Source organism: Pomacea canaliculata, linkage group LG14 (genome assembly GCF_003073045.1).
Source record: "Pomacea canaliculata isolate SZHN2017 linkage group LG14, ASM307304v1, whole genome shotgun sequence".
Classification (NCBI taxonomy): Eukaryota; Metazoa; Mollusca; class Gastropoda; order Architaenioglossa; family Ampullariidae; genus Pomacea; species Pomacea canaliculata.
In genome coordinates this window covers 358,673-385,066 of record NC_037603.1, presented here as the reverse complement: position 1 = coordinate 385,066, position 26,394 = coordinate 358,673, and the positions used below count along the sequence as shown (strand labels likewise).

The 26,394-nt window shown below is 41.4% G+C and overlaps 3 protein-coding genes across 8 annotated transcripts in view; all 3 read right to left on the bottom strand.

Moving 5' to 3' along the window:
- Positions 1 to 26,394, bottom strand: part of LOC112554923 (von Willebrand factor D and EGF domain-containing protein-like) — a 535,332-nt gene that overhangs the window by 197,086 nt on the left and 311,852 nt on the right. The gene's annotated exons all lie outside the window — the stretch shown is intronic.
- LOC112554932 lies at positions 610 to 26,093 on the bottom strand. 6 transcript variants are annotated; one of them, XM_025223008.1, is made up of 7 exons: positions 23,833 to 23,885; positions 23,657 to 23,746; positions 5,906 to 6,059; positions 5,554 to 5,659; positions 4,557 to 4,720; positions 1,353 to 2,099; positions 610 to 843 (listed from the first exon to the last, which is right to left on the bottom strand). In XM_025223008.1, exons 3-7 carry the CDS (start codon positions 5,906 to 5,908, stop codon positions 625 to 627), a joined length of 1,239 nt encoding a protein of 412 aa, XP_025078793.1. In that variant the 5' UTR covers positions 5,909 to 6,059; positions 23,657 to 23,746; positions 23,833 to 23,885; the 3' UTR covers positions 610 to 624. The 6 variants fall into 6 exon arrangements, with proteins under 6 accessions (XP_025078793.1, XP_025078792.1, XP_025078791.1 ...); XM_025223007.1 differs by lacking the exons at positions 23,657 to 23,746; positions 23,833 to 23,885 and adding an exon at positions 25,721 to 26,093; XM_025223006.1 differs by having other exon boundaries at positions 23,657 to 23,909.
- Positions 14,061 to 26,394, bottom strand: part of LOC112554925 — a 153,139-nt gene continuing 140,805 nt past the window's right edge. Inside the window, exon 14 of the mRNA XM_025222999.1 lies at positions 14,061 to 14,078. The gene's annotated coding sequence lies outside the window, so the exon portion shown is untranslated. The remainder of the gene's footprint in view (positions 14,079 to 26,394) is intronic.

The following is a 26,394-nucleotide window of genomic DNA, read 5'->3' as shown; positions in this document are numbered from 1 at the left end:
TAACTAAACATCCTGTGACCATAATAAAGTGTCAAGGCGGCCATACATATCAGTGCTGCAGGTGACAGACAGTTCGACCGAGCTTCTGGCAGTGATGGTTGTCGCTGTTTTTAGCCGTGAAGACCTCTTGCTTTGTGCTAATGATGAGAAAGAGAAAGAGACTAAAATTGTTGCTGACACAAAGGAATAGACTGGCCACATTAATAAGGACCTGCTGACCGCTGCTCAAGACAGACCTCAGTCACGAGCCGCTGTGTCTGTCCAGCAGCTACTCCAACGACGTGTAGCGGTGACCAGCATAAGCTTTCACCTGCCCATACGCCAGGGTATGAATAAAGGAAAGAAAGATCTACGTGGTTAAGGGTACCTCGTGATAGCAGCGTCACTTAAGGTTAGACTTAAGCGAAAAAGTATCTTTAGACCTACATACATGTAGTCATGCCTGAAGACCCACTGGTAAGAGAACACAGATATATATCTCAGTATCCATATACCAGTCGCTATTTATTAAAGTAAAGATACCAACAGAGCCAATGACTTCATCACGACCCATGCTCATTCCGGACAACCAAATGTTTACCAAAAATAATAAACTTTTTATATCATATCATACATTTCTACAACTCACCTGGCTACCACTGTCTTGTACACGTCACGTGTCATGTGACTGTCAGGTCCAGCATCAGCCACACGTCGCTGCCACCAGTGTCCGAGTTCCCTCAGCACGTGACTACTGACGTCCCACGGTGTCTTGGGGTCAGACAACTGATCAGAGGTCAAACAAAGACCAGCCGCGCCGGCAGCATCTGTTGTATGTGGTTTTCCAAGGCAGCGACACAGGTCCTTTACAGAAATAAAATTCACGATCAGCAGTAAAATGCGCTAAACAGTTTCCAGCTGATAGTTATGATGCCTCAAACGACCTTTGAGCTCCATACTCTTCACCCCTGCCTTAGCCTATGCTTTGCTGAAAATTGGAAACTTTCCATAGTTCTTACGAACTATACGTTAAGGTCCTGCAAATTAGTTCTTGACAGCACCTCTCTATCCATCGACATTTTTTTGTCAAGTGAGACGACCTGAATTACACATTAAGGAAACAGAACTACTTCTCATTCTTTCGTGGAAGAGTAAGCAGATAAGGTCCTGATTCTGCTTAAAACTGTTTTAAAACAATAGACCCTAATAATTGTTTTGACACGTAAAGTACTAAATTTGTGTATTTTAGAACTACTATATCTCCCACATAAGATTTGTCATTCTTGTCTATTATTAACACGACATCTATCAGACCTCATCATCAGGACAATGGTTTAGAATTAATATCGACAAATTCAACCTACGAATATTACCTGAGTGAGTTGTTTGTCACCAGCGATTGCCTGCTCTACCTGATGAGCCGTGAGGTTTGGGACAGCGATGGTCTTGGTGATGCGCAGACCGGAAGCGATGTCGGACACCAGGTGAGACAACATGGCCTCCGCCTTGTCCAGTTGAACGATGGCTTGTTTTAGTTTCTTTCGGATGTTGTTTTCCATATCCTGCTGTGACAGACCAAGCTCTCTTACGTTGTCACCAACAGCCTTCACCTCACAGACCACAAAACCGTACTTCCTGTCAATAAGAAGCACATCAAAGTCGCCCTTGTCCCAGTTTTTCGGCAAAGGAGGGGGAAGACTTGTAGATAAGGGCACCTGGGCTGCTGCAGCAGCATAACAAGGTTCTCCAAGGTACTCCCCGAACTGAAGTTGACTCATTGCAACAAACACTTCACTGTTCTGTTGAGACATTTTCTGTAGAGAAAGGAGAATGCGCTGCATGGCTGCATCATCTCTAACATCACTGTCCTGAACTGAAATAGGTTTAGGAATGGAACTTTGAGCAGCGGCAGATGGATTCACCGCTACTTTGAATGACTGACCGGCCTGTCCAGATGGTTTGTGAAGGACAAGAACATCCTGACCAGCAATGGTCTGTCTAGTCATGGGCACGCGGTTGATGTAGACAGGAGGCAGGAAGTAGGCCTGTGAGTCTAAGTCAGGGAAGGCGGCCTCAACCCATTTTAACCAAAACTCCTGTGCTCGCTGTAAAACATCTTCCTGCATCAAAATAATTTTTACTGTAAATGCTTACTAGATTAGTCGGATGATTCTTGAATTGATATGTAATTTATTCACTATGCAAAGAACACTTGTTGGTTTATTTGTTTTTCTTACACTTTACACAAAAAAGTAAGAGAGTGTAAAAATACGTCTTTTACTTCTTGGAAATAGTATATTATTTTAAAATAACAATTTTAATAGTCTTAAATTTAAAATGATATTAATTATTAACATATAAGCTTTCATAACTAAAGAAAGGTTATTTACTTTAGACTCTGCATTATACAAGGTCTACAATTATTAAATACCGGGTTTGCTTCATTCAGTTTGAGAGCATGGTAAATAAAACTCAGATGGGGTTCAACCTTTCCACCATTTTCTTTAATCGGCTACATCTATTCTAAAGGGATGATTACTAAATAAAATATCAATGACACGGCATTGAATGTCGATGCCAGTATCTACCCTTATAACAGCAAGTACCGATTGAGACCATGGGTAGGCGGTGGGTTACAACGAAAGACAACAATGTTGTCATAACCAGTTGACGTTCACCAAACAGCTAGAGGACCTGGACTTAGCAGATGTTAGTCTTCTATATCATCGGCAACAACATGAACAAACCAAACTGGGTAAGCGAGGTAGAGAAGGCTGGCTTAAAGGTCAATAGAAAGAAGACTAAAGTAATGAGAATCAGCAGCAAGCAGAAACTCCAACTTTAAGGAGAGAAAATTCTTCAAACAGATCGCTTAGTGTGCCAACAAGGACAGTACAGCGGAAGATGACACATCACATCAACTAGGCCAGGCATGCTTTCAGCCCATCTAGAACTGCCGGTTAACTTTCCGCAGTAAGACCCACATCTTCAACACGAATGTGAAGGCGGTTCTACTGTATGGTTCTGAAACCTTGAGAGTTCCAACCACCATCAACAACAAGTTCTAGACCTTTACCAACCGATGCCTAAGCTATTGTCTGGGAATAAGATGGCCTGAAAAGATTTCCAAAAGCAGCCTGGGGTAAAGAAACAGAAGGCTACTACCCAAGACATCAAAAAGCGCAAATGGGGCAGGATAGGACACATCCTGCACAAACCAGCTGGCACCGTTGCCAGGAAGGAACTTGACTGGAACTATTAGTGGAAGAGGAGAATTGGGAGACCAAAGCAGACTTGGAAAAGAACAGGAGAGCGAGGCAAAGAATGCCGGAACTATGTGGGCCCAACTGAGGCGGGATGATGAAGTGGGTGGGGAGCTGCCCAACACTGGGTCCGCTGACAAGAGCCAAACAACCACACAGACAATTGTTACTTCTGCTTGGTTCCTTCTCTTTCCAGCGGGATAACGAATAGTCGAGAATGGTGTCCTTCGACATTCCGTCTGCATTGAGATCAATTCCACATGGTGAGGGTCTTCTTATTCAAGAACTTTCAGCAGGATATACTCTTTATTCAGCTGATGAGGACAAGGGTGGATCGATATGTTCTTTTGATCAGTCATCATGCATTCATCCATATTTTCCCTGTTGTGCAATATCTACCCCAGGACAGAACAACACAAGAAAAACAAAATGATCTGGTGCGTTATCTGGACTTATCCAAAAGCAAGGCAGAATTGCTAGGTTCAAGAGTCTAACAATGGAATCTTCTAGAAGACTAGGTTTCATGACAACTTTGTGAAAGTCATGGACCGGATTCCCAATACCTAAAACATTCCCTTGACACAGCCAGGGAAAGATTAAAAACTAAAGTGGGAACTTTTGTGGGTCCTCACATTTGAAAGCTCTCTAAAGATGATGAGTTCAACAATTTGCTTGTAGGGTAAGGGGAAGCAAGCAGGGAATGCTGTTCGTCTAATGTCTACAAAGTTTAGCATGAATGTTAGGGCAGAAAGCTACAAGGAACTAGTTGAAGACCTGCTGATGCAGTGTCAGAAACTTGGCTGCAATGTGTATCTTAAGATTCACTTTTTTCATTGTCATCTGGATTTCTTTCCTGACAACTGATAAAGTTTTCATCAAGATATCGGAACAATGAAAAATGATAACAGGGAAAACTGTCCACTACTATGCAGGATGACTGTTGCTGGACACTCCCCAGAGATGCTCCCAAACAGGGTTAGGACAAATCTGAGACGTAGTCTGTGACTTGATATTTTACAGCTGTTAACCGGAGGACAATTATATTAGCATGAATTTTCTGATAAATTCAATAACTATTGCCGATTATGAAAAAGAACTAATTTTGCATTTTGATTAAATTTGTGTCAAATACATAAAAATAGACCAGAAATGACTAATTTTATTTCAGTAACATGACTTTAAAAAAAAACCATTGTTGACCAGTGTATTAGAGTGATTTTTTAATTGACAATAACGACTTTATCCATCGTCACTTCGTGGACATCTCTTTTTGATGACTTTAACCTTAACCGCTCCTTAATGTAGCTACTACACCTGCGATCCAGTCATCTGATTGAGGAGCCTGACAGCATTGTCGATTTGTCTAAGGTCACCCTTTATGATGACAGTCTTCCTGTCAGGTACGGATGATGGGTTGGGGTCAACCTGTACATCAGCACCTGACCGAGTCCTGACCTCCTGGAGTCGGCGCGCGTTACCTTAAATAATGTAAACCATATGAATTATGTTAAAGGATTACAGTACAGTAGTACAGATTATCGTTTGTGTCTTCATATTTTGTGACTTTTGTTTAAAGTTTAAACATTTACAATGCTGACATGACAGTAACCTGTTTGTCACGAACTCTACGAATGTGTTGCAATGATCTACTGTCTTGGTCCCAATGGGCAATTTAAACATGGCAAGGTGCTCTAGTGACAGTAGATTAAAAATAAAAGTAGAACACGTTCACTGCAAGCTGAGGTGTACAGTGAAAGGAATGCAAATTATTTATATGCTGTCAAACAAACAACTTGCATCAAGAATAATCATGTGCGCACCAACATCACACACACACACCGACATTTATCTAAGGTTGAGCAGGTGGACCCCAGATGGCACAAACGATTTCAGGTGTCTGTTACTTTTACATATTGGCAAGGAATAGTGTTTACCTGAGCCAAAAAAAATACAAATTCTCTCGTTAGTAAATGTTCAGGTATATACAAAGTTCCTGCAGCTTTCCTGTTTGTTGGTGGCAAAAAGACCCGAAATCCCTCTGTCCGATACCAATTATCTATTAATAGATGTGGACAATACTGTTGAGACTATTTCTATCATGGACAGAGACATTGCAAAACCAGCATACAAATGAAAAGGTTAAAAGACTCTCAATAAACAACTGGTAGAAACCAGATACAGTTATACAAATATAGTGTAGAGACCAATATGTACAGATTTATGTGCAACACAATCCACCCCGTGTCTGTAAGACTTACAGCCTGTCTGCTCACAATGCCACTTGTCTGTATTTGCAAGAAATACAACTCACCTGGGTCTGTAAGACAAGCAGCCTCAGCATCAGTCACGTGGTGCCGGTAACCTTCGACTTTGCCTAAAGCTCCTGTACCAACAGCCGCCTTCTTTTTGTGTTTGTCCTGTTGGTGAAAACATCAGGTGTGACAATGAGATTAAATTAAATACAAACATATTCTAGATGTGAGGTGTACGTGAGTGGAGACCTGCTCAAACGGGAAACAATGATGATTGGAGTAACATGAGTGACACTATACCGACCCAAACTGAACTAACTAGATGTCAGAATGTCGGAAACAAACTTTGAAGGATTACGGCCATATGACTGTGTGTGTGTGAGAGAGAGAGATGAGATGGCCAAAGCATACCATTCTCTTCAGCAGCTACAGCGACTGTCCTCTCTCACAACAGGTAAGCAGACAGGTAACAGTCGTCTGCCCTCAACCGGACCCAGTCTGTGGGGAGCATCGTCTGTCGTCTGCAGGAAACTCAATGTAAGCTGTTCGCTGAATGAAGCAGATTCTGAAAAACAGCCAGGATGTCTCCCCACTTACTGTCACAATCAAACACAATGCTTCGCTTACTCATAGACTTTTGTATATTGCATGTACTTTGCACAAGCAAACTTTTTTGTAATAAATAATACTTTGATTTCTGAACTCTAACTTTATACGCTGGTGGTGCGATAATTTAACCAGCGGTTTAGTGTCTTGTTAGGAACGTGGGTTAATCTCCTTCTAGGGTTGTTTAACTGTCATGTGATAACTAGTATAGTGCTATAGTGTTGGTGTCGCGCTCTTGCTTTCCCGCCAGTCCAGCAGACACGCAGCCAGACGGACAAGCGCAGGGTAGATCCGCTAGTTCAATGGCGGCCTATCCTTCTGTCCATCAGAGGAAAAGGACGGTCGGTGTCGGGTCGCTCAAGGAGGGAGAGCGGCGATGGACTGTAGACCAAGCCCCGTATGCTTGTAGACCGGAGATGGGGTTTAAACGGGTGTAGCGCTGCTCAGGGTGGATAACAGCGAAAAATTCTTATCTACGGGAGCCCGGAGAAACTGTCCGGTCTGGCGGCTCGGGTGTAAAGTTATCGGTGGCCTTCACTGTGTTCACTGGCAACAACGTCGATTGTCGAGACGAAATCGGTGTTTGGTGACAGATCGCACCCGTTTGAAGTGTTGGATGACTTAAAACTGTATTCAAAATTTATTTTAGACGAGAGCAAGTTCTAGTGCTGACCGCTGAAGTGTCATGCGAGATCGCTGTCGCCAGTCGGCAAGACACACTAACATCTCTACTACAAAAGCTCATCTCTTTATGATATTATTTCACATCAAACTGTCAAGAAGTGTGTGGAGAATTCAATGATGTAGGCAAATCGACCGTTAGTCGTACTGTGGCGAGAGTCACCGATGTTTCACCAATGAAATTTCACCAATGAAAAGACAAAGATATGCAGACACATCGGGCCTGTGAATTTCCACAAGTAGTTGTAATCATCGACAGCAACTTGATGTCAGACTCCAATGGAAAATAAAGTAAACTTATATATAAAAAATTGATAATTGAATTTGTAAGGAGCTTGTACATGTGTAAATGTTTGCTCAATGCACCACACGGAAGGATTGCAAAACAAACCTACAGTCCAAAACATGTATACAAGAAAGATGTAGACAAAATGAAACACTAGAAATGAAAGGCTCTGTATACTTTGTAATTTTATTATCTATTCAACTCTAAAAAAACTTGCTGACCAGCATACAAATAATTTATCACCTTACTATACTCACAATCCTAATGCCTAAAAGTTCCATTCTTTATGGACATCAACAAATGAAAAGACCCTTATTGGATGAGATGGATAAAGATGTAAGGAATGAACCATGTAGTACTATATTACACAAAATATTTCTTCAAAAATTCTTTAAGTAAAAGGTTAGAAAATCAAATCCCCACAAATACAAGCACTGGTTAAACATGCCAAATGCTGTGCTTGTCTGTCCATAATAGAAACAGTTTGAACACTTTAAATATTTTGTGTAATGTAACACTACTTGGTTGATTCCTTACATCTTCATCCATGTACTTAGTTCATGTTTTTCAGAGTGTCATCAGTTTCTGAACCTTCTGATTCAAGAATCTTTAGTTTCTTCACCCTTTTAAGGATATTGATATATTAAAAATATACATATATTCACACGCATGACTGTGCAATCGCCCTCATTCACACTCACACACACATTCACCTTTTGGTTAGTTTGTAACAGTTAATACATTAATAGGTAATTTTTTGCATCACTCACTTGTTCTTTCCTTCTTCTAGCCCCTTGATGCAAATTGGATCACTGCATACATAATCAAATAGTTCATAAAATAATTGCGATGCCTTAGTTTACACAGAAACATTTGACTGAACAGCACGACAGTTGCAGCTCACACTAACATTGTGCCATCTATACCAGCTCTCCGTGGCTGTGCTTCTCCCAATCCCTATGTCTGTACTTAATTGGAATAGAAGAGATTGTTAACATCACACTCGATTGTAGAGGGCAGAGAAAAGCCCACTGAACACAGGAAGGCCGCCATATTTCCTGGCGAGTAGCGAGTTACTCACCTACGACAGCACCGACAACTTTAACGGCCACCAGCCGGACGACAACTTCTCTGGGCTCCCATGCTTACAAATGTTTGCTGCTATTCACCCTCATCAATGTCATTCATCATTCACATTGTTATGAACTTAAGTGTGAAAAATAAATATACAATTCATTTCCGATAATGCAAATATGTCAGATGTACAACAGCATTATTATTTTACATCCTGACATGGACAGTAACTGATAGTATGTTCACATAGCCACATAAACTAAATGGAGAAAATGACGAATAAAAATCTATAGCACAACTCACAGTAATGCATACTCACCTTTCATTGAATAAGTAGTCTGGGAAAATAAACCGTGTATGTGTCCATACTATTGACCATCTCATTAACAGTTGTTAATCTGAGCACACGGTTGAATGACAAAATGGCGGAATATCAGTGCAGTCTATGTTATCGGAGTTTCTCAAAACAAGGTCTCTTATTTAATGAGAAATGTGTTCTTGTCAAGTGCTTTAAGTGGTGTTTGTCACGAGCACTCATGTGACTCACACTAGAGCAGCCGTCCTGACCTCTTGTTATGCATGTGGGTCTGAGTGTGTATTAACAATAAACAATTAACAATAAACAATTAGCAATAAACAATTAACAATAAACAATTAACAATAAAGAACAACCGGAGCTGGCGATAAGGCGGAACGCATCCCATCAACGCTACCGAGAGTGCGCATGTCCGAATGTGGGTCGTGACAATTCCCCAATGTGAGACCTGGGTTGTGGAATTTTTTTTAAAATATTTTTTTTATTTTCGAAAATGAATGAAAAAGGCACCCACTTAAAACGAGAGACCAGTTAGTCACATAACTTTTCGAAAATTAGTTTATTCAACTATCAAGTAACAGTTTGAGTTAAGTAAAAAGACATAAGTGTCCCGAGCAAATATTAAATACTTAGTCATCATTTTGAACTACCACCTTTACTCCACTACTTCCAAAGTAATTAACATAAATTAACATAGATTAACAGATATGTGTGTTTTCAATTCGAGTTTTAAATTTAAACCAACTTTGTCCAGTAGATTAGAAATTACAGACATTTTCGCCTTCAACAAAAATGATAATTTTGTAATATTTGAAGCCGCATATCTCATAAAAGAGGCCTGAAAGCTTGTACAAAAATTAGAACTCTAGTATATAGTGGTTACTTTAGCAAAAAAACACGTTTAGGTGTTTCTAGGAATTTAGTATTTGAAACAAAGTACTTTAAATATGGTGTCTTCATGCGAAATGACCAACAGCAACTCTTTTTGTTTTTAGTTTGGACTTTTTTTCCCTGCTTGCAAATTAGTTTTTCAATCACTTGAGTAGCAATCAGTGTTTTTAACTTATCATACAATGTCCTTGGGGAATTACAAGATTTCAAGATGCTACATGCGAGAACATCAACATGATTAAACAATAAATAGTCATGGCTGTGACGGAAATCACGATCTTTACACAGCAATATCTCCCAAACTAATACAGATAAAGACTTAGTTGTGGGTTTTTTTTGTATTTATTTTTCTTATATTTTCCAGTACCTTAATATGAACATACAAAGATAAACACTCAAAAACAAAATACTTTTGTGTGCCGGTAGTTATGAAAAGGGAAACAATCGGTCGGAATGTATAAACTAGTTTGTTGGTGTCGCTAGGCGACGGCGATAGCAAACTACGGAAGTCAGCCCTCATTCGTGGGAATGTATAAAATATATTTTTGAAGGTGTGGAGCACTCTTCCCTTATACCCGCTTACCGCTGTTCCTACTCACTGTAACAGTGTGAGTTCTATACGAAGGTGAAAGTCCCTACGCGCTCCACCCTGAGTCCTAGAAGCTACCCTGGGGGTCGCCGTGTGTCAGTTCTATTATTAGCTTGGCTAATGGCAGCTGAGCCGATGTTGTGTAGATGATGACGGACTAGACAGTCGGATGATAGTCAACGGCCATAGTGATATGACAAAATGTAATTGAAGTCATATTCTAACAATAAAAGTCCTTGATAAGACAGTGCACTACTCTAAAATAAACACGAAAATTAACTGACATTCAACTTTACAGAGTGTTTATCAGTGAAGGTCGTGTACCCCATATAAGAATTCTCCAAGCGGGTACACACAATCCCTGTAATTATGTACCAGGCGGGTGGCTTGTTATTCGAGACTAGACCTCAACTGTAGGCGTCTGTCGTGTCCTAATTAAAGTGACCACGTGACAACCACATGCTGTCATAAACTCAGATCATTGTGTAGATTCTTGTGTGTTCCTCATAGTGCCGTAAGCAAATGATTATGGTGGTTGCTGCCTCTGGTGTCAGTTGATCACTCAGTCGATAAACAAATGCAAAAATATATTAATAAAGAAATCCTCACACGAAGGCTGACTTAATTTCACTTGCCAAAGGGCCAAATCTCGAGGCAAGAACTAAGGTAGAGTTAGGTTTAAACAAACAAACAGCTTCACTGTTTCAAAGTTCAAGGTTGCAACTCTGAATGAAAGCAATCAAGGATGGCAGTTGAGTGGTCATGGAGAAGGGAAATTCTCTCTTGACAGTCTGCTAATCAGTCCACATCAAGCTTTCCTGTTTATTTTCTCATCTGATGACTGTGCTCGTTGTTCTCTCATTTCAATTACAAAGGTCAATTGTCCGGAACAGAAAGGTGAAGCATGGCGTTGCCTGTGGTCTGTAGCGACACTACTGGGAGTAAGTTGACTGCCATTACCGCCATGTTGGTAGACTTCACACTAAACACCGAGGGACTTGCCTGTAACTCCACATGTCTATCAGAAGGATGATGCCACTCAACAGGTCGACAATCTCTGTTTGGAAGAGATTTTAACGCCAGCAGGTGGCAGACTGTACTGAGACAAGGATCATTATTTGAGTGAGTTTACGAGAAACACATTAAACAAAAACAGAAAAACACCAACAAACAAATTTTATTATCAATGAATGTGGTGTGTCTGACCAATCGAATGCATGAATGCCACGTGCAGGATGTTACGATAGTGAAGTTGGAAGCAAACTCAAGGCTTTTCGCTGGAGACTCTTGGGGAGGTAACATCGAAGTGAGTTCGCTACCTCGTGGTCAGCTATTGCGCCTCACACAGAAAACTTGGGGACACCTGGTTGGCACCATACTGAGTATACAGAGATAGATGTCTAGAAGCTAATACTCAGCATGCGACAAAAGCTGTCCTGACTTTCCTGTAGTCTGTCACCACATACTCAATGTGCAAAGCTCTACAATAACAAGGGATTTAACTCTCGACTCGTTCTTCTCTCTCTCTCGTCTCGCTTGCTCGCTTGCACACACTCGACTCACGCACGCACGCAAAACGCAAGCACACACACATATCTCTCGCTCGCTCGCTTTCTCCACTCGTTTCCCTTTCTCTCTCTCTCTCGCATGCGCACGTACATATACTCTGAATCAGCTTCAAATAAACTCCAAATGTTTACAATCAAACAACAGATGTCATGATGAAATAAAACGACAAATTATTATTTTTCTCAAAGTGGACAGGTTTTTGAATAAACTGATATAAACAGAATGAATGAAGAGACCGAAATGATGACAGCACAGATCAGAAGAAAACAAATCGTTGTTAGAGACGCTCTGAACGTTTATCAATGAACATGTATTGAATAGTTCACTTGTAAACTTACTGTACTCGTGTACATTACACCGGTGTTCAAAATAAATACCGTCTAACCCGTGGTCGAGTCGTCTTAACGCGGTGTTCAAGTCGACCTGTTGAGTCACGTGATCACACTACACAGCATTCTTATCTCCCTGTACTTATTGTGCTCACCACAGTAGTCACACATGTAGCTTTACATTTGTGTAATCACACAGATCCGCTATGTTTTCATGACTAGCAAAGCAGTGTGGACCATCGGTTAGTCGCGGCTCCTACAAATGCTGGCGTCTGTCAGTCCGTCCATCTTTGTTGCTCCAGGGAAGAGGACAGAAGATCCCAAGGAGGGTTTTCACTTCAATTGTAGTTCTTAGTCGTGGGTGGGCTTATTAATGTTATACTAATATTAATTTTTTAGTTATTGATAAAACCTGAATAAGCATCATCAGAAGTGAATACTATTTTTTTTGGCCAGTACTGACCAGTGTGGACCATTATACACAAGTGTGGGTCAGTATATACCAGTATGTACCATACCGTTTTCCATTTATTATTATTTTTGATTCATGTTGTGTAGATTAGATGCTAGATCTGTGCGCTGTCGTCTGGTGAAATGTGTGTTTGTGTGTCTGTTTATGTGTATGTTGGTGTGTATGTTGGTGTGTATGTGTTTGTGCATCTTGCTTCCTGTCTGTCACTACTGTCACCTTCGCTCATCCAATGCCAGACCTGTGCTCTACTCTCACCTGTGTGACCTTAATTACTATCTGAGCTGAGAGCCGTTGACAGCAAGCATAGCCCTCTTTCTGTAGGTTTAGTACTCGGTCTGTAATCTTACTTCTTGTGATGTGAACTATTGAAAACAAACACGTGTCTTTGTTTGCTGGATGAGGTCTACTTTGCTTTTACATTTTATGGGCTACCTTCTCTCACTGTCGCCCCTCTATTCCTTGGGATTCTGTAGTTTTCTGAGAAAATATAGTCACCGTACGTTCGTTAGTCCTGCTTTACAGTTGTGTTTTTATCATTTTTTGAGACCTTTTATTTAAAAAAGAAACACAGGAAACATACAACACAAGAATAACCACCATCACAGCGCAGTTCACCACTCTAGCAAAGTGACCCCAAGACACAGTACAGCTGCAGTCAAACATACAATGAAATGTCTAGTCCCAAGTTACACATGTGTTGACTCCATCAAAACACATCGGGAAAAGGTTTTCTTTAGTCAAATAGATCATCGACACACAGAGGTACAGACGCGTTTTATCTTCGCCCTGATCATCGCTTTCCTGACAGACGACAGTCGCTGTCCACCTTCATCCTCCATCCACATGACGTCACTGAGGGCTAACATCCCGTCAGCAATGGCTGATTGTGAGATTTCGTGTCATGACATGTCACGGTCAGGGTATAGTGTGTGTTGTGACAAAATGTTGGCAAACTGTGACAGTGTCATGTGATCGTGGCGTAGGTATTGTATCCGGTCATTGCTATTTATTGGTTTATTCGCTGTCTGCTGTATATTTATTTATATTGTCAGCCTGTTGTTTGACTTTGTTGAAACAGTGCGCATGTGGTGCCTGTGGGTGACATGACAGTTAAAACTATTTTAACCACTTAACAACAGTCTGTACATGTTGTACATTAACACAAATCTTTATTGACACACTCATTGTGAAACATGGGGCGACATTTATAAACGATTTGAAACAACATTTGTACATCGTGTGAATGTGTTTGTGCCAAACAGTTAAACTTGTAACATGTGTTGTATAAGTGAGCCGCTAGTGTTTGTTGTGTTTACATCAATAAATCTCTTAACTCAATGAAGCGGGTTTTGATGGACCACTAGTGTCTGTATTTAGTCTCAGAGTTCTGTCCCTTTGTTTACCACTGGCAGTAAACAATATCAGACTGAATACTTTAGTGTACGACACTGACATTACAGTCTGATGAGGCCTTTGACAGCACGTGTACAACCTCTTATAGACACAGTGACACAGATATCACACTGGTAGACTGACACATTAACACACAGACTTCTGAAACAGACAAACTTGCTGACACTTGTTCTTTTGTAAACGGAGACACGGACATCTTGATGAAAAATTCTGTAATGACGTCATATCTATTGCATCATAAGGTGATGACGTGGTGATAGACTGAGAGTAGAAGAGGACAAACATTAAAAGACAATTGTTGGTGTAAGAGACTGACACACGACTACAGCAGGTGACAGGTGTGTCAGTGTCAGTGTCAGTGTCAGTGTCAGTCACCTTCTAGCGGCTTGTCGTCAGGGGAGACAATCACAAGTTGTGACGTACAACGTGACATGAGCTCAAGTCGGGGAGAGGTAAAGTTGTACAGTGGTGAATACTTAGATTCAAATAAATCATAACGAGTGTTCTCCAGACAGACGACGACTTTCCTCTCCAGACCACGAACGTGATATCCACTCGCCACCCACACAACGTCACTGCGCGCAGTGACTACGTCCTCGATGTCATCATCCTTCATCACCCGCACTGGGATACCCGCTTCTTGAAGTCCTGTGACCACACCTGACTGATCACAAACGCCACACCAGTACAACACCAGCACGTCTCTCCACTGTAGACAGGGTGGTGTTGTGCCGCCACTGGTAGAGGTCAATGTTGTAGATGTTGTTGTGCTTCTCCCTGTCAACATGGACATAAACAATAGCATCGTGACGTCATCAGGGAAATTGAGACACACACGTCACTAACACAGTCTTCTTTACAAGACTGTTTCTCACGCGTTCGTTATTTATCACATAGGTAAGTGTTTAACTGTAAACAACGTTACACTACACAATACACACACCTACCTGTAACACTAACACGGAGACTGTGTAGGAAGCTGGCCACCTCACGACCGCACGTCACACAGTCACCTGGGAAGCTTTCTGAGTGACCCTGACCTCGGTGATACAGTCGTGTGACTGGCGGGCCGTCTGTGTGGTCGGGCACACCTCGCTCTCTGTACGGCAGTACATGTCGGTCTCTAGTGATCCTCTCGTCCTGCTCGACTTCCCTAACGACGGCCGGAGGAGAGCGGAGGGGTCTGGTTAAATATTCCACTTGCCAGCCGGCGGGTGTGTAGTCATGGAAAAAACTTGCCGCCCACAGATGGAGACGAGGAACTTGTGTCAGCAGCAACTTACACAAAGTCTGGAAGTTGTTGATTCTGTAGTCAAGACTGTAACATAGGATGTAGCTACACTTGTTACACTGTGTACTGTTATTAATGTGTGATTCTGTTTGTGTATCATGTGTAATATTGTTACCAATGATGTCATCAAGTAAGTGATGTCACAATAATGACACGTGTTGCAACACAATCTGTGTAACAGCCGATGCTTCAAAACAAATCTATGTTGACAACACAACACCTCCATCAGGTGTCACAACTGTTGAGGAAACATCACCTGTTAAGCACCAAATAGTTGTAATCCAGTAAATGCAGACAGCATCTACCTGTGTGTCTGTCATCACATCACACGCTGTACAACTTACATCAACTCACTCTCTACTTCGTCAGCGATGACGTACAACGACCCTCCGCTCGCCGCCTGTGACAAGTCGTTGACGGCCTTCTCCACGTCTTCATCGCCATCAAGCTTATACTGCAGGAGGTGAGGCTGACCGGGTGATACACCTGCTGACTGTTGTGTCTTTACTGTCTGCAGCAACAGGTGATACAACATGGTGCACGCTGCACGACTCCCTATCCACGTACTGACAACGTAGACGTGGTGACCACATCGCAGCCACTCTATGGCCATCAGCAGCAGCACCACAGTTTTACCTGTACCGGGCGGTCCGCTGACATACACTCTGGGAGGCGCCGTGTGTAGCAGGTGAACTTGCTCCGGGAAGAGTGTTATTACAGCAGTGTAGCACTCTCCTGTCCACCACACGGCCTCACCCAGGGTCTTGACACTCACACGTGGAGGACATGTGCATGGCACAGTCACTGTTGTCGCCGGACCACAGAACCTACAACAAACGAGTGTGATCATTTGATGTTTAAAAATTCTGGATGACTAGGCAATTCGCGATTGCTTTCGTCTTTTTTTTTTAGTATCTGTCGACTAATGGGCACATTTAGTGCTCTTGGTTTATTTAATTCATTGAGTAGACAGTCCTGAAGGTTAGGAAGGGGTGATTTTTGCATTACTCTCTTTTTTTAAGATAATACTCCTCACTTACTTGCAACTTCTCTTACAGAATAGTGTTTACTTAAAAATTAGCTCTTCAGAACAAAAACAAAGCATAGCATAAGAGGAACAGGAAAACAAATAGCATATTAACAATAAAAATAACAACACCACTAGCGAAGAATAAAATCTTAAAGAAAACGCACAGAGGAAGATAGAAGGGTGTGAAAAGGACTACACATTATGGGAAAGGTTGTTAGGAGGAATGTTTACGGAAGAGGTGTGTTTTCAGTTCACGTGTAAAGGATTCAATAGTGAGTAGGTGGCGGGTATGGAAAGGGAGACAGTTCCGTTGTTTCGCTGCACAATAACTAAACATCATGTGACCATAGTTAAGTGTCAAGGCGGCCATACATATCAGTGCTGCAGGTGACAGACAGTACGACCGGGCTTCTGACAGTGATGGTTGTTGCTGTTGTTAGCCTTGAAGACCTCTTGCTTCGTGCTAATGATGCTGTACTCTCTGCATCATGTAAAAACATACTTTACAGCGCTGGCGCAGGTCGAACTAAACGGGGCACGCAACCACGTGACAGGATGTCAAGCAGTCGTTAAAGAGAATGAACTTGAACTTTGTCAGTCTTGGGAAAGATTTTTGTGATGTCAAAGAACCTTTAACAAACATGAGACAGTCAGCACATTTTACTCTTTGTTTCTTTTGTTCTCTACCCGACATGATGTTTATTCCCCTCCATGCTTTCTTTGCGTTTTGCTCGCTAAGTCCTTTTCCTTCCTTGTTTCTGTGTTCCACCCTAGACGTACTTGCCTTTGCCCTGAACTTGTCTTTTTCTTTCATGTTCTGTTTATCTCCCTTCATTAAAGCTATTTCTCTTCATTGAGACAGTCTTTCAGCTCTTCACTAGTCATAGTTTGTTGTTCAGGTAGCTGCAGGTCTGCTTGGTAGTGATGACAGACTCTTTACAGAAGTTGATGTAAGAGGTGATCATGTCTGCCAGACAGTCCAGGCTGGTTCCACAGAGCAAGAAAACCAAATCCCAATAGGTGGCATCGAAGTGACCTCTACTTGACTCGGCTGCTGTAAACGTCCAGGTCCTATACACCGTGTAGTTGATGGTTCACGTTGAAGGAGCTGTGTGTATGAGTGTAGCAGGTGAACAATGATGTGGTCTGATCTGCCAAGCAGCGGGCGGCACTTAAAAGGAAAAACTTCCAGCACAGTACCACAACACCTGTCAAGTAATATACTCACTCATCTCGCGCTTACAAAAGAGAAGTACGTGGGGGCATGGAATGGACGCGTGATAGATAGAATGACACAATTAACAACTGCAATAGAAATGCTACAGACACTAAAGAGTTTTTCCTAGTTGTTCACAAGATAACGTTACAAGTCCCAAAAGGCTTTATTAATGATCTTATCCACGGCAGAAAAAATGAGGTAACAAGCGATTTTAAAGAAAAGAGACAATGACTTCACCACGACCCATGCTGTTTTCCATACAACAAAACACTTACACACCAAATATAATAAACTTTTTTTTATATCGTATCATACATTTCTACAACTCACCTGGCTACCAGTGTCTTGTACACATCACGTGTCATCTGACTGTCAGGTCCAGCCCCAGACACACGTCGCTGCCACCAGTGTCCGAGTTCCCTCAGCACGTGACTACTGACGTCACAAGGTGTCTTGGGGTCAGACAACTGATCACAGCACAGACACAGACCTGGGATGTCGGCGGGGTCTGTTGTTCCCAGACACAGACACAGGTCCTGTAATACAACCACGTGATCAAAAGAGCGTATTCTTTGACAGTTGTGGTGTTTAAACTAAGCAGCTTTTTGAAAATTATAGTATTACCATGGCGGCTTGTAAGTGTATGTGTATGAGTAGCTGTGAGCACGATTTAAGGAGGGACGTGTAACGGAACACAGTGTTCATCGAAGCCGAGGATAATGTGTGAACTTGACTGCTACAATCTCGTATAAGCCAGCGTGGCCGAAGGACATTGTGTCGAAACTGAGAGTGAAAGATACCGAGAATGAGATAAAATCCCTGCATCAACAAGGTACTGGTTGCAATAACTTAATTTTCTAACAGTTTTCCAGAGAAATAATTTGATATTCTTTGCGGATACTTTTAAAATCATTAAATCATCAAATTACAAAATTACATTTTACAGGGTTCAATTTGGACATCAGTTAAGGAGTAAGCGGTTAAATAAAGTGGTTTCACCCTGTCAGTGAACACGGACAAGCAAAGGAGACCGGGTGGTCCTCCCTCACTAACCCTTTTTTGCTTGTTGCTGAAGATTACCACAGGAAGTTAAAGTGTTGTCCCCATAGCCGAGGTGCCTGTCTAAACAGCACCAGCTCCCTTGCATGACAAGAGAGATAATTGTAAAAGTATGTGTGTGTGAGAGAGAGAGATGTTGCAATATAAGATTACTCCACAAACTCATTTGGGAAACTTCTGAACGTAAGTCGCTTACGAGTAAATAAAAAACTGTATTTCATTGGTCTGTAAAAAAGTGAAATGTAAACAATATTTTAATTTCATGATGTGAAACAGTTTTTACTTGAGCTATGTGGGTGTCGCCGGAGATGGCCTGTTGAAGTTGACGAGCCGTGAGGTTGGGGAAAGCGATGGTCTTAGTGATGCGCAGACCGGGAGCGATGTCGGACACCAGGTGAGACAACATGGCCTCCGCCTTGTCCAGCTGTGACACGGCGTCTCTCAGCTTCTTTCTGATCTTGACAATATCCTCCTGTGACATTTTAAGGTCGTTTGTCCTGTCACCGAACGACATCACATTGCAGACGACAAGACCGTAATGTCGGTGAATAAGAAGCACATCGAAGTTTCCCTGTTTCCAGTTCTGTGGCAAGTCAGGAGGCAGGCTGGAGGCTCGGGGTAACTGGGCAGCTGCTATAGTAAAACCAGGTTCAGTCAGATATTGTCCGAAGCGGAGTCGTGTGATTCCAACTAACACTTCTCCTGTCTCTTCTGACCAGTTCTGAAGACAGAAGAGAACTCGCCTCATGTCCGCATCATATCTCAAGTCACTGTCCTGAACAGCAGCAGGTGGAGAAATGAAAGCCGCAGCAGTCCTTTCACGTCGAAGCTTTTCTTTAAGAAAATTCAACCTAACTGTGTCTTCTAGTGCTGGCAATTTTACCTGAAAATCCTGACCAGCAACTGTCTCTTGTGACAGTAGTACCTGTACATCCTGACCAGCAACTGTCTCTGTAGTCATCGGCACGCGGTTGAAGTAGACAGGAGGCAGGAAGTAGGCGCGAGACTCGAGGTCAGGGTACGCGGCCTCAACCCACTGGAGCCAGAATGTCTGAACTTCTTCTGTGAGTGTTGCCTGTACGAAGAGGACCTCAGTTTGTCTGACTGCAATAACTTGCTTTTATTTTACTTTTGCATCTTGTTACTTAGTCGCAAATAGAAAAAAAAATGTTTTTTTTTTTTTTAATTTCTAAGCGTTTTGAAGATCGTGTTACTTTTTTCGGGCAAGTCGTGTTCACTGAAGAATAATCTCTGCCAAATTTTTTTTAGTTTTTGTCTTATTTTCGCTGTTCATCACTCGTATTGTTATTTACTGTATTTATTGTTATGCACTACAACAGCTCGTCATTAGTTGTTATTTTTGATTATTAGTTGTTATCATTCATTGTTACTGCTAGTCACTCTTGCTGCCTGCTGTTGATTGCAGCCTCTACTGTTTAGTGTTGATAGCTGTTTGTAACTCTCTGATTATATTGTAGTCACTACTACACTAACCTGACTACCAGTAATCTGCCTGATGAGCCTGACGACCGCCTCGATCTGAGATGGGACACCGCGGATGATGACAATCTTCATACCTGGTACAGGTGACGGGTTGGGGTCAAAGTGTACATCAGCGCCTGTCTTCTTCTTGACCTCCTCCACTGGACGCGCATTCACTGTAAACAAGATTATTTGTCATCACTGTTCTGTCGGGACATCTTGACCTGAAACGGTTTACCTGTCAGTTACTTATTCTCTGACCACATTTAAGCCCAAACTCAAGACACATCTTTTGAGAAAGATTTCACTGTGACCCTGTCCTGACCCTGCTGTATGAGTGTGTGTGTGAGAGAGTGAATGTTGTACAAGTGTGTGTGTGTCTGTCATAGGGAAGATGTGTGCGTGGTTGTTGGTTATTATGTTTAGTAAATCACTTCTGTAAGCACTGTGTGCATATTGTTGCAAGAGTACGATTTATATGCTCAGTATAATTATGTCTTTTTATTTCAATAATTTTATATCTTTATGATAATGAATTATCTCAGTTATCTCCACTCTCTGACATTTGCTGTTGAGGTGGTGAGAGGACGAACTGTCTTACAAACGAGGAGAGGACTTATCGTCTCGTGCAAGACCTACTCACATCGTTAAAGACAGACACGTGTGACGGACCTGAAGCTCCGTGTTTATCCACGTGCTGCTCTAGCGACCGTTACAAGTATTGGGACGAATAAATAAATAAAACTTTGCAATGAGCTCCACATGTCTACATTGTATTATCTTCTTTACTTCTTTTTTTGTGTTTCCTCGTCATTTTCTTTTCTGCGTCCTTCTGTTGTTACTTTAGAAATAACACAACCGAAAGATAGAATGTACCTGTATCCATAAGTAGCGCAGCCTGTTCATCGGTCACGGCGTGTAGGTGAACTTTGACCCGGCCACCACATCTAGAACCTTCTTGTCCACCTCCTCTTTTCCTGGGCTTTCCCTGTGATGTTGGTTACACAGTTACAGGTGAACATCAGAGAATGAACACCGTGCACACAGCTTGTCAGGGTGAAAGGTACACAAGAAGACATGACAGAATTTTTTATAATTTTATCTTTGACATAGATAGTGATGATGATGATGATGATCTCTGGTATATCAACAGTAAATGGCTCATTGTGCTGTAACAGTGACACACCAAATATTTTTTCACGCCAAACCGCGCACTCAACACACGTAAACACCAAAACCTCTTCTCACCTACATTATAAACCACAAACACTAGTTAGTAATTTCTGTTTTTAAAATATAATTTATATCGTTTTTACAAAAGCTTAGGTTTAATAGCGTACCTGTTGCACTCAGATGGTATGAAATAATTTTTTGATCATTGTTATCTCTTCAGGAACAATTAAAGAAAGTCACGTGACAGAGTTAAGCTGAATATTGTGCGTAAAATTAACAATGACTGATTACATTAATATTCTCAATGACAACCATGACATCACTGCCCTCGTGTGTGACAGGCCACATACTGACTTGTAAAGTTGATTAAAGAACATTTGTAACTTTGTTACAACGATTGACCTCCTTGACCTCTCTCCTCCTCACCCCTCCCCTAATATCAGGTGTCTCCACCTTGTCCCACCTGTTGTGGAGCAGACGGTTGTTTATCAGACATGGTTGACAGTGCTCTCCTCTGTGCAGGACCAAGTGTCTCAGAGGAACCGTCTGTCGTCTGCGCTTTCCTCTGGACGGGAAATGGACTGGTGTGTTCACTCAGCCTGAGAATCTGGCTGCTACAGATGATAACAGAGGTTGGCGACAATAAATGTATTTATATATTAAGTGTAAAAGATAATACTTGGTGTATAGCGAGTTTATGTCGCTTTATACATTGAGTACAACACCTGTATAGGTACAGAAACACACCACGTGTTAATGTGTGTACAGAGAAGGGCCCACCATTTCCTCTGTACGTGATAGGCACGTAGCTGTCACCATAGTTACTGTTTGCCAATTACCTACCGCAAACAGGTCAGAGCCAAGTCTCTAACAAACAGTTGTTGTCAAAGTGGGTCTGTGACATTGATAATTGACAACTGCTGATGACGACGATGATTCTAAGGACAGACATCGTGGTCCGCGATGTTAATAATCAGAGTTGTGTGTCCACTGGTGTCATTGTTGTGATATTATCATGATGTCTGCGATACTTTCTATACAACCGTAATGACAGTTATCTGCCTTTGTCTGGTGTTATTTATCATGGTGATCTCAGTACTGACTATACATCCGTAATTAATGTCAGTTATCTAACTTGTCTGATGTTATTTATGTATCACTATAGTGATGATCACATGTTGCTGTGTAAAGTCCATAGCGACATAGTACAGCTCTGTGGTCTGACCACCGGTTAGTCCCACCCCCAGAGCCATAGCGACATAGTACAGCTCTGTGGTCTGACCACCGGTTAGTCCCACCCCCAGAGCCATAGCGACAACATGCTTGTTCATTTGTATTGTTCCAGGGACGAAGACCACACACAACACAAAGGTATTTGTGCAAACTGACTTATACAGTTATGCACATTTATCAATTTAATGCATTAGTTAAACATACATATTAATTCTATTCTGTCCCACTAGCAAGAGCTCAGCATCTTGCCTCACTCGGACAACCGTCCACATTTATGAAACACTGACAGAGTGTTCAAGTTTATGATGACACTTTCCACGTTGCAACTGATGTGATATAAGCCATAAGGAATGAGCTTGTAACGATTATCACATTTTTGTAGAAAATCGCTTTTGATAATAACACATACACGTAGCCTTCAGAGCCTGATAAAGACAAAGTAGAAAATATATTTGTATTTGCATGGGACATCTACTTCTGAAACATCCATCAACAATCGCATATGGATTATTAGATTCGAAATTACAGTTGTCTAAAGTTACCCTTAAAACGTTTTCGCCTAAAAACATTTGATGATAATTTGTAATATTTGAAGCTGCATATCTCATAAAATACATTGAAAGTTTGTACAAAGATTGGAACACTAGTATATAGTGGTTACTTTAGCAAAATACCCGTTTAGGTGTATTTAGTAAATTAGAATTTGAAAAGAAATATGGTGTCTTCATGCAAAATGACCAAGCGCAAAACCTTTATTTAGTTTGAATGTGGTTTTTTTCGAGCTTCCAAATTAGTGTTTCAGTCTCTTGAGTAGAAATCAGTGTTTTTAACTTGTCATACAATGTACTTGGGGCTTGTAAGATTTCACGATGCTAAATGGAAGAGCCTCAAACATGAATAAATAATAAATAGTCATGGCTGTGAAGGAAATCACGATCTTTACACAGCAATATCTCCCAAACTAATAAAGATGAAGAATCAGTTGTGTTTATTTTTTCTGATATATTCTTGTATCTTTATTTGAACATACAAAGATAAACACTCAAAAACAAAATAATTCTCTATGCCGGTACTTATTAGAAGGAACACAATCGGTCGGCATGAATAAAGTAGTTTGTTAGTGTCGCTAGGCGATGGCGATAGCAAACTACGGAAATAAGTCCTGATTGGCGTCAATGTCTAAAATATCTTTTGAGGGAGCGGAGCCCCCCGCCCCCTTATTGCCCCTCACCCCGGTTCCTACTCACTGCAGTGTGAAGACACTGTGACAGTGTGAGTTCTACATGAAGGGGAAAGTCACTACGTTCTCCGACGGGTGTCAGAAGCTACCCTGGGGTCGCCGTGTGTCTGTTCTATTATTAGCTTGTTCATACTGATTACATTGGCTATTATTAACCATACTGTCTCTTACTGCTCACACCGTTAATGACTGAAGACAGAAACACTTACAGTCTGTCGTCACTTGAGGTCCGCTAGTCTGTGGTGTCGCTGCATTCAAGTAGTTCATGTGTTCACTGCATTCCACTTACATTGGTGTGACTACACGAAATAACAATGACTTATCTTTCTTTTAAGTCAAACAAGTAGAAGGTAAAAGCATATATTTTTGAGAGTATGTGACTTACCCCTCATCAACTTGATCATAAAGAGGATGTCAAGATGGCGGAATCATGACTGGTCGGCAATAAACGAACGTTTGCTGTCAAAGTCTATGTTATCTTTTTTTTCCAAAGCATTGACATGATTTTAATGGAGATTTGTCAGAATAATTTATGCACAGATAATTAGGCATCTCTTGTTAAGTTTATATAGAAATTACAAAACATTAAATGTTTTATTAATGACAACAGACTAGGTTCAATATGTGAAGTATGTTTGTCATCATTCATGCGGCGTCTGTGGTAGAACAGGACACAGACTAGCAACACAGGCTTAGGCCTCAATTTGTGATTTGAAACGTCTCATGTTTTCTGTGCCAGTCTTTTGTTGTTGATGATTTTTCTTTTTTCTTTTCTATCTCTCCTGTCTCTCTCTCTCACACACACACAAAAGCACACCCAAGGAGGAGTCAGCCAAAGATGTTGTGTGAGGCAACAATTTACAACCTACAGATGGAGGTGAGCAAGTCTGTCAGCAGCTTGTCACACAAAGTCTTTTAGTTTACAGAGGAACTTTCTTGACAGAGGACAGAGATACCTGTGTTTCACTGTCTACTCTCACTCCTTGTGGATCGACAAAGTGCTTAAGCCACCACACCATGTCAGGGACCAGTTTATTAGGGGCGGGAGGTTGTCGCCCCTGTCTTTTGTTTTCTTAGAGATTGTTGTCCTTGCCTGGCATTTAAGAGAGTGTTGATTGCGTTGTGGTTTCGCGTCAGAACCCGACGTCATTTTATGACGTAATTTTAGTCTGAGGGAAGTGAAAAAATATTTGGAAGAAGGCAGACGGCTGTGAGCAGGGAAGAAAGGCGGACGTAACGTGTGTGTGGTGTTCGCTTGGGATATTGTGTGTGTATCGATCCCTGCAAGTTTATCTGTGTGGTGCCGGGAGTATCTGTGTGATTCCCTGGAGTATATTTGTGGTGCCGGGAGTATCTGTGTGATTCCCTGGAGTATATTTGGGGTGCCTGGGTCATGTGTGATCCCCAGCAAATATATTTTGAGTCGTCTGTAGGTGTCTGCCGAGTCAGCACCTGTTATTAATAAGCATTGGAACGTATATGTGGTTGCCTCAAGTCGTTTGTGTGGGTGGATATCAGTCGAGTGTGAGTAACTAAGACTCTAATGAATTTATTCCAAAAACATACGACAGATTGAAGTATATATATATGGACATGTGTATGCCGTCTCAGTGACAGTAAGAGAACTGTTAGAATTGCAGATCGCGGTGTGGAAGATCTGTAAGAGAACTGTTTGGAGTTGAAGATCGCTGTGTGGAAGATCTACTGACTATATGTATATATTTAGTTGATGTTGGATTGATTTAAAGTTATTTTTGTTTCCACGACAAATCTTTGTGCTATATGTTTGAAAGAATACGCAAGGGAACGCGTGCGTGTAGAGTGAGAGTAAGTAAGAGATCTATAAAAGCGCGTTCTTGACACACCACTAGAAGGTCAGTTACGCCAGCTGGTGGTGGCTGAACACAGGGAAGGCCGCCATATTTCCTGGCGAGTAGCGAGTTAGCTCCACAGCACCGACAACTTTCAAAGCTACCAGCCAGGCCCAACAGCTTCTCCGAGCTCCCATGCTTACAAATGTTTGCTGCTATTCACCCTCATCCGTGTCCATCATCATTAACATTGTTATGAACTTAAGTGTGAAAAATAAATATACAATTCATTTTCGATACTGCAAATATGTCAGATGTACAGCGACATCATTATTTTACATCCTGACATGGACAGTAATTGAGAGTATGTTCACATAACCACATAAACTAAATGGAGAAAATAAAGACTTCAGCTAGTGCAAATGAAAATCTATAACACAACTCAAAGTAATGCATACTCACCTTTCATTGAAGAAGTAGATTGGGAAAATAAACCGTGTATGTGTCCATACTATTGACCATCTCATAAACAGTTGTTAATCTGAGCACACGGCTGAATGACAAAATGGCGGAATATCAGTGCGGTCTATGTTATCGGATTTTCCCAAAACAAAGTCTCTTATTTAATGAGAAATGTGTTCTTGTCAAGTGCTTTAAGTGGTGTTTGTCACGAGCACTCATGTGACTTACACTGGAGCAGCCGTCCTGACCTCTTGTTATGCATGTGGGTCTGAGTGTGTATTAACAATAAACAATTAACAATAAACAATTAACAATAAAGAACAACCGGAGCTGGCGATAAGGCGGAACGCATCCCATCAACGCTACCGAGAGTGCGCATGTCCGAATGTGGGTCGTGACAATTCCTCAATGTGAGACCTGGGTTGTGGAATTTTTTTTTATAATATTTTTTTATTTTCGAAAATGAATGAAAAAGGCACCCACTTAAAACGAGAGACCAGTTAGTCACATAACTTTTCGAAAATTAGTTTATTCAACTATCAAGTAACAGTTTGAGTTAAGTAAAAAGACATGAGTGTCCCGAGCAAATATTAAATACTTAGTCATCATTTTGAACCACCACCTTTACTCCACTACTTCAAGAGTAATTAACATAAATTAGCATAGCCGCACAT

Excerpts from the sequence above, each read along its gene's own strand:
- LOC112554932 (XM_025223007.1), bottom strand. Across the intron at positions 4,721-5,553 it reads TGCTTGTCTTACAGACCCAG|GTAACGCGCGCCGACTCCAG; the intron begins GTGAGTTGTATT and ends ACATTATTTAAG. Across the intron at positions 844-1,352 it reads GTGACAAACAACTCACTCAG|GACCTGTGTCGCTGCCTTGG; the intron begins GTAATATTCGTA and ends ATTTCTGTAAAG.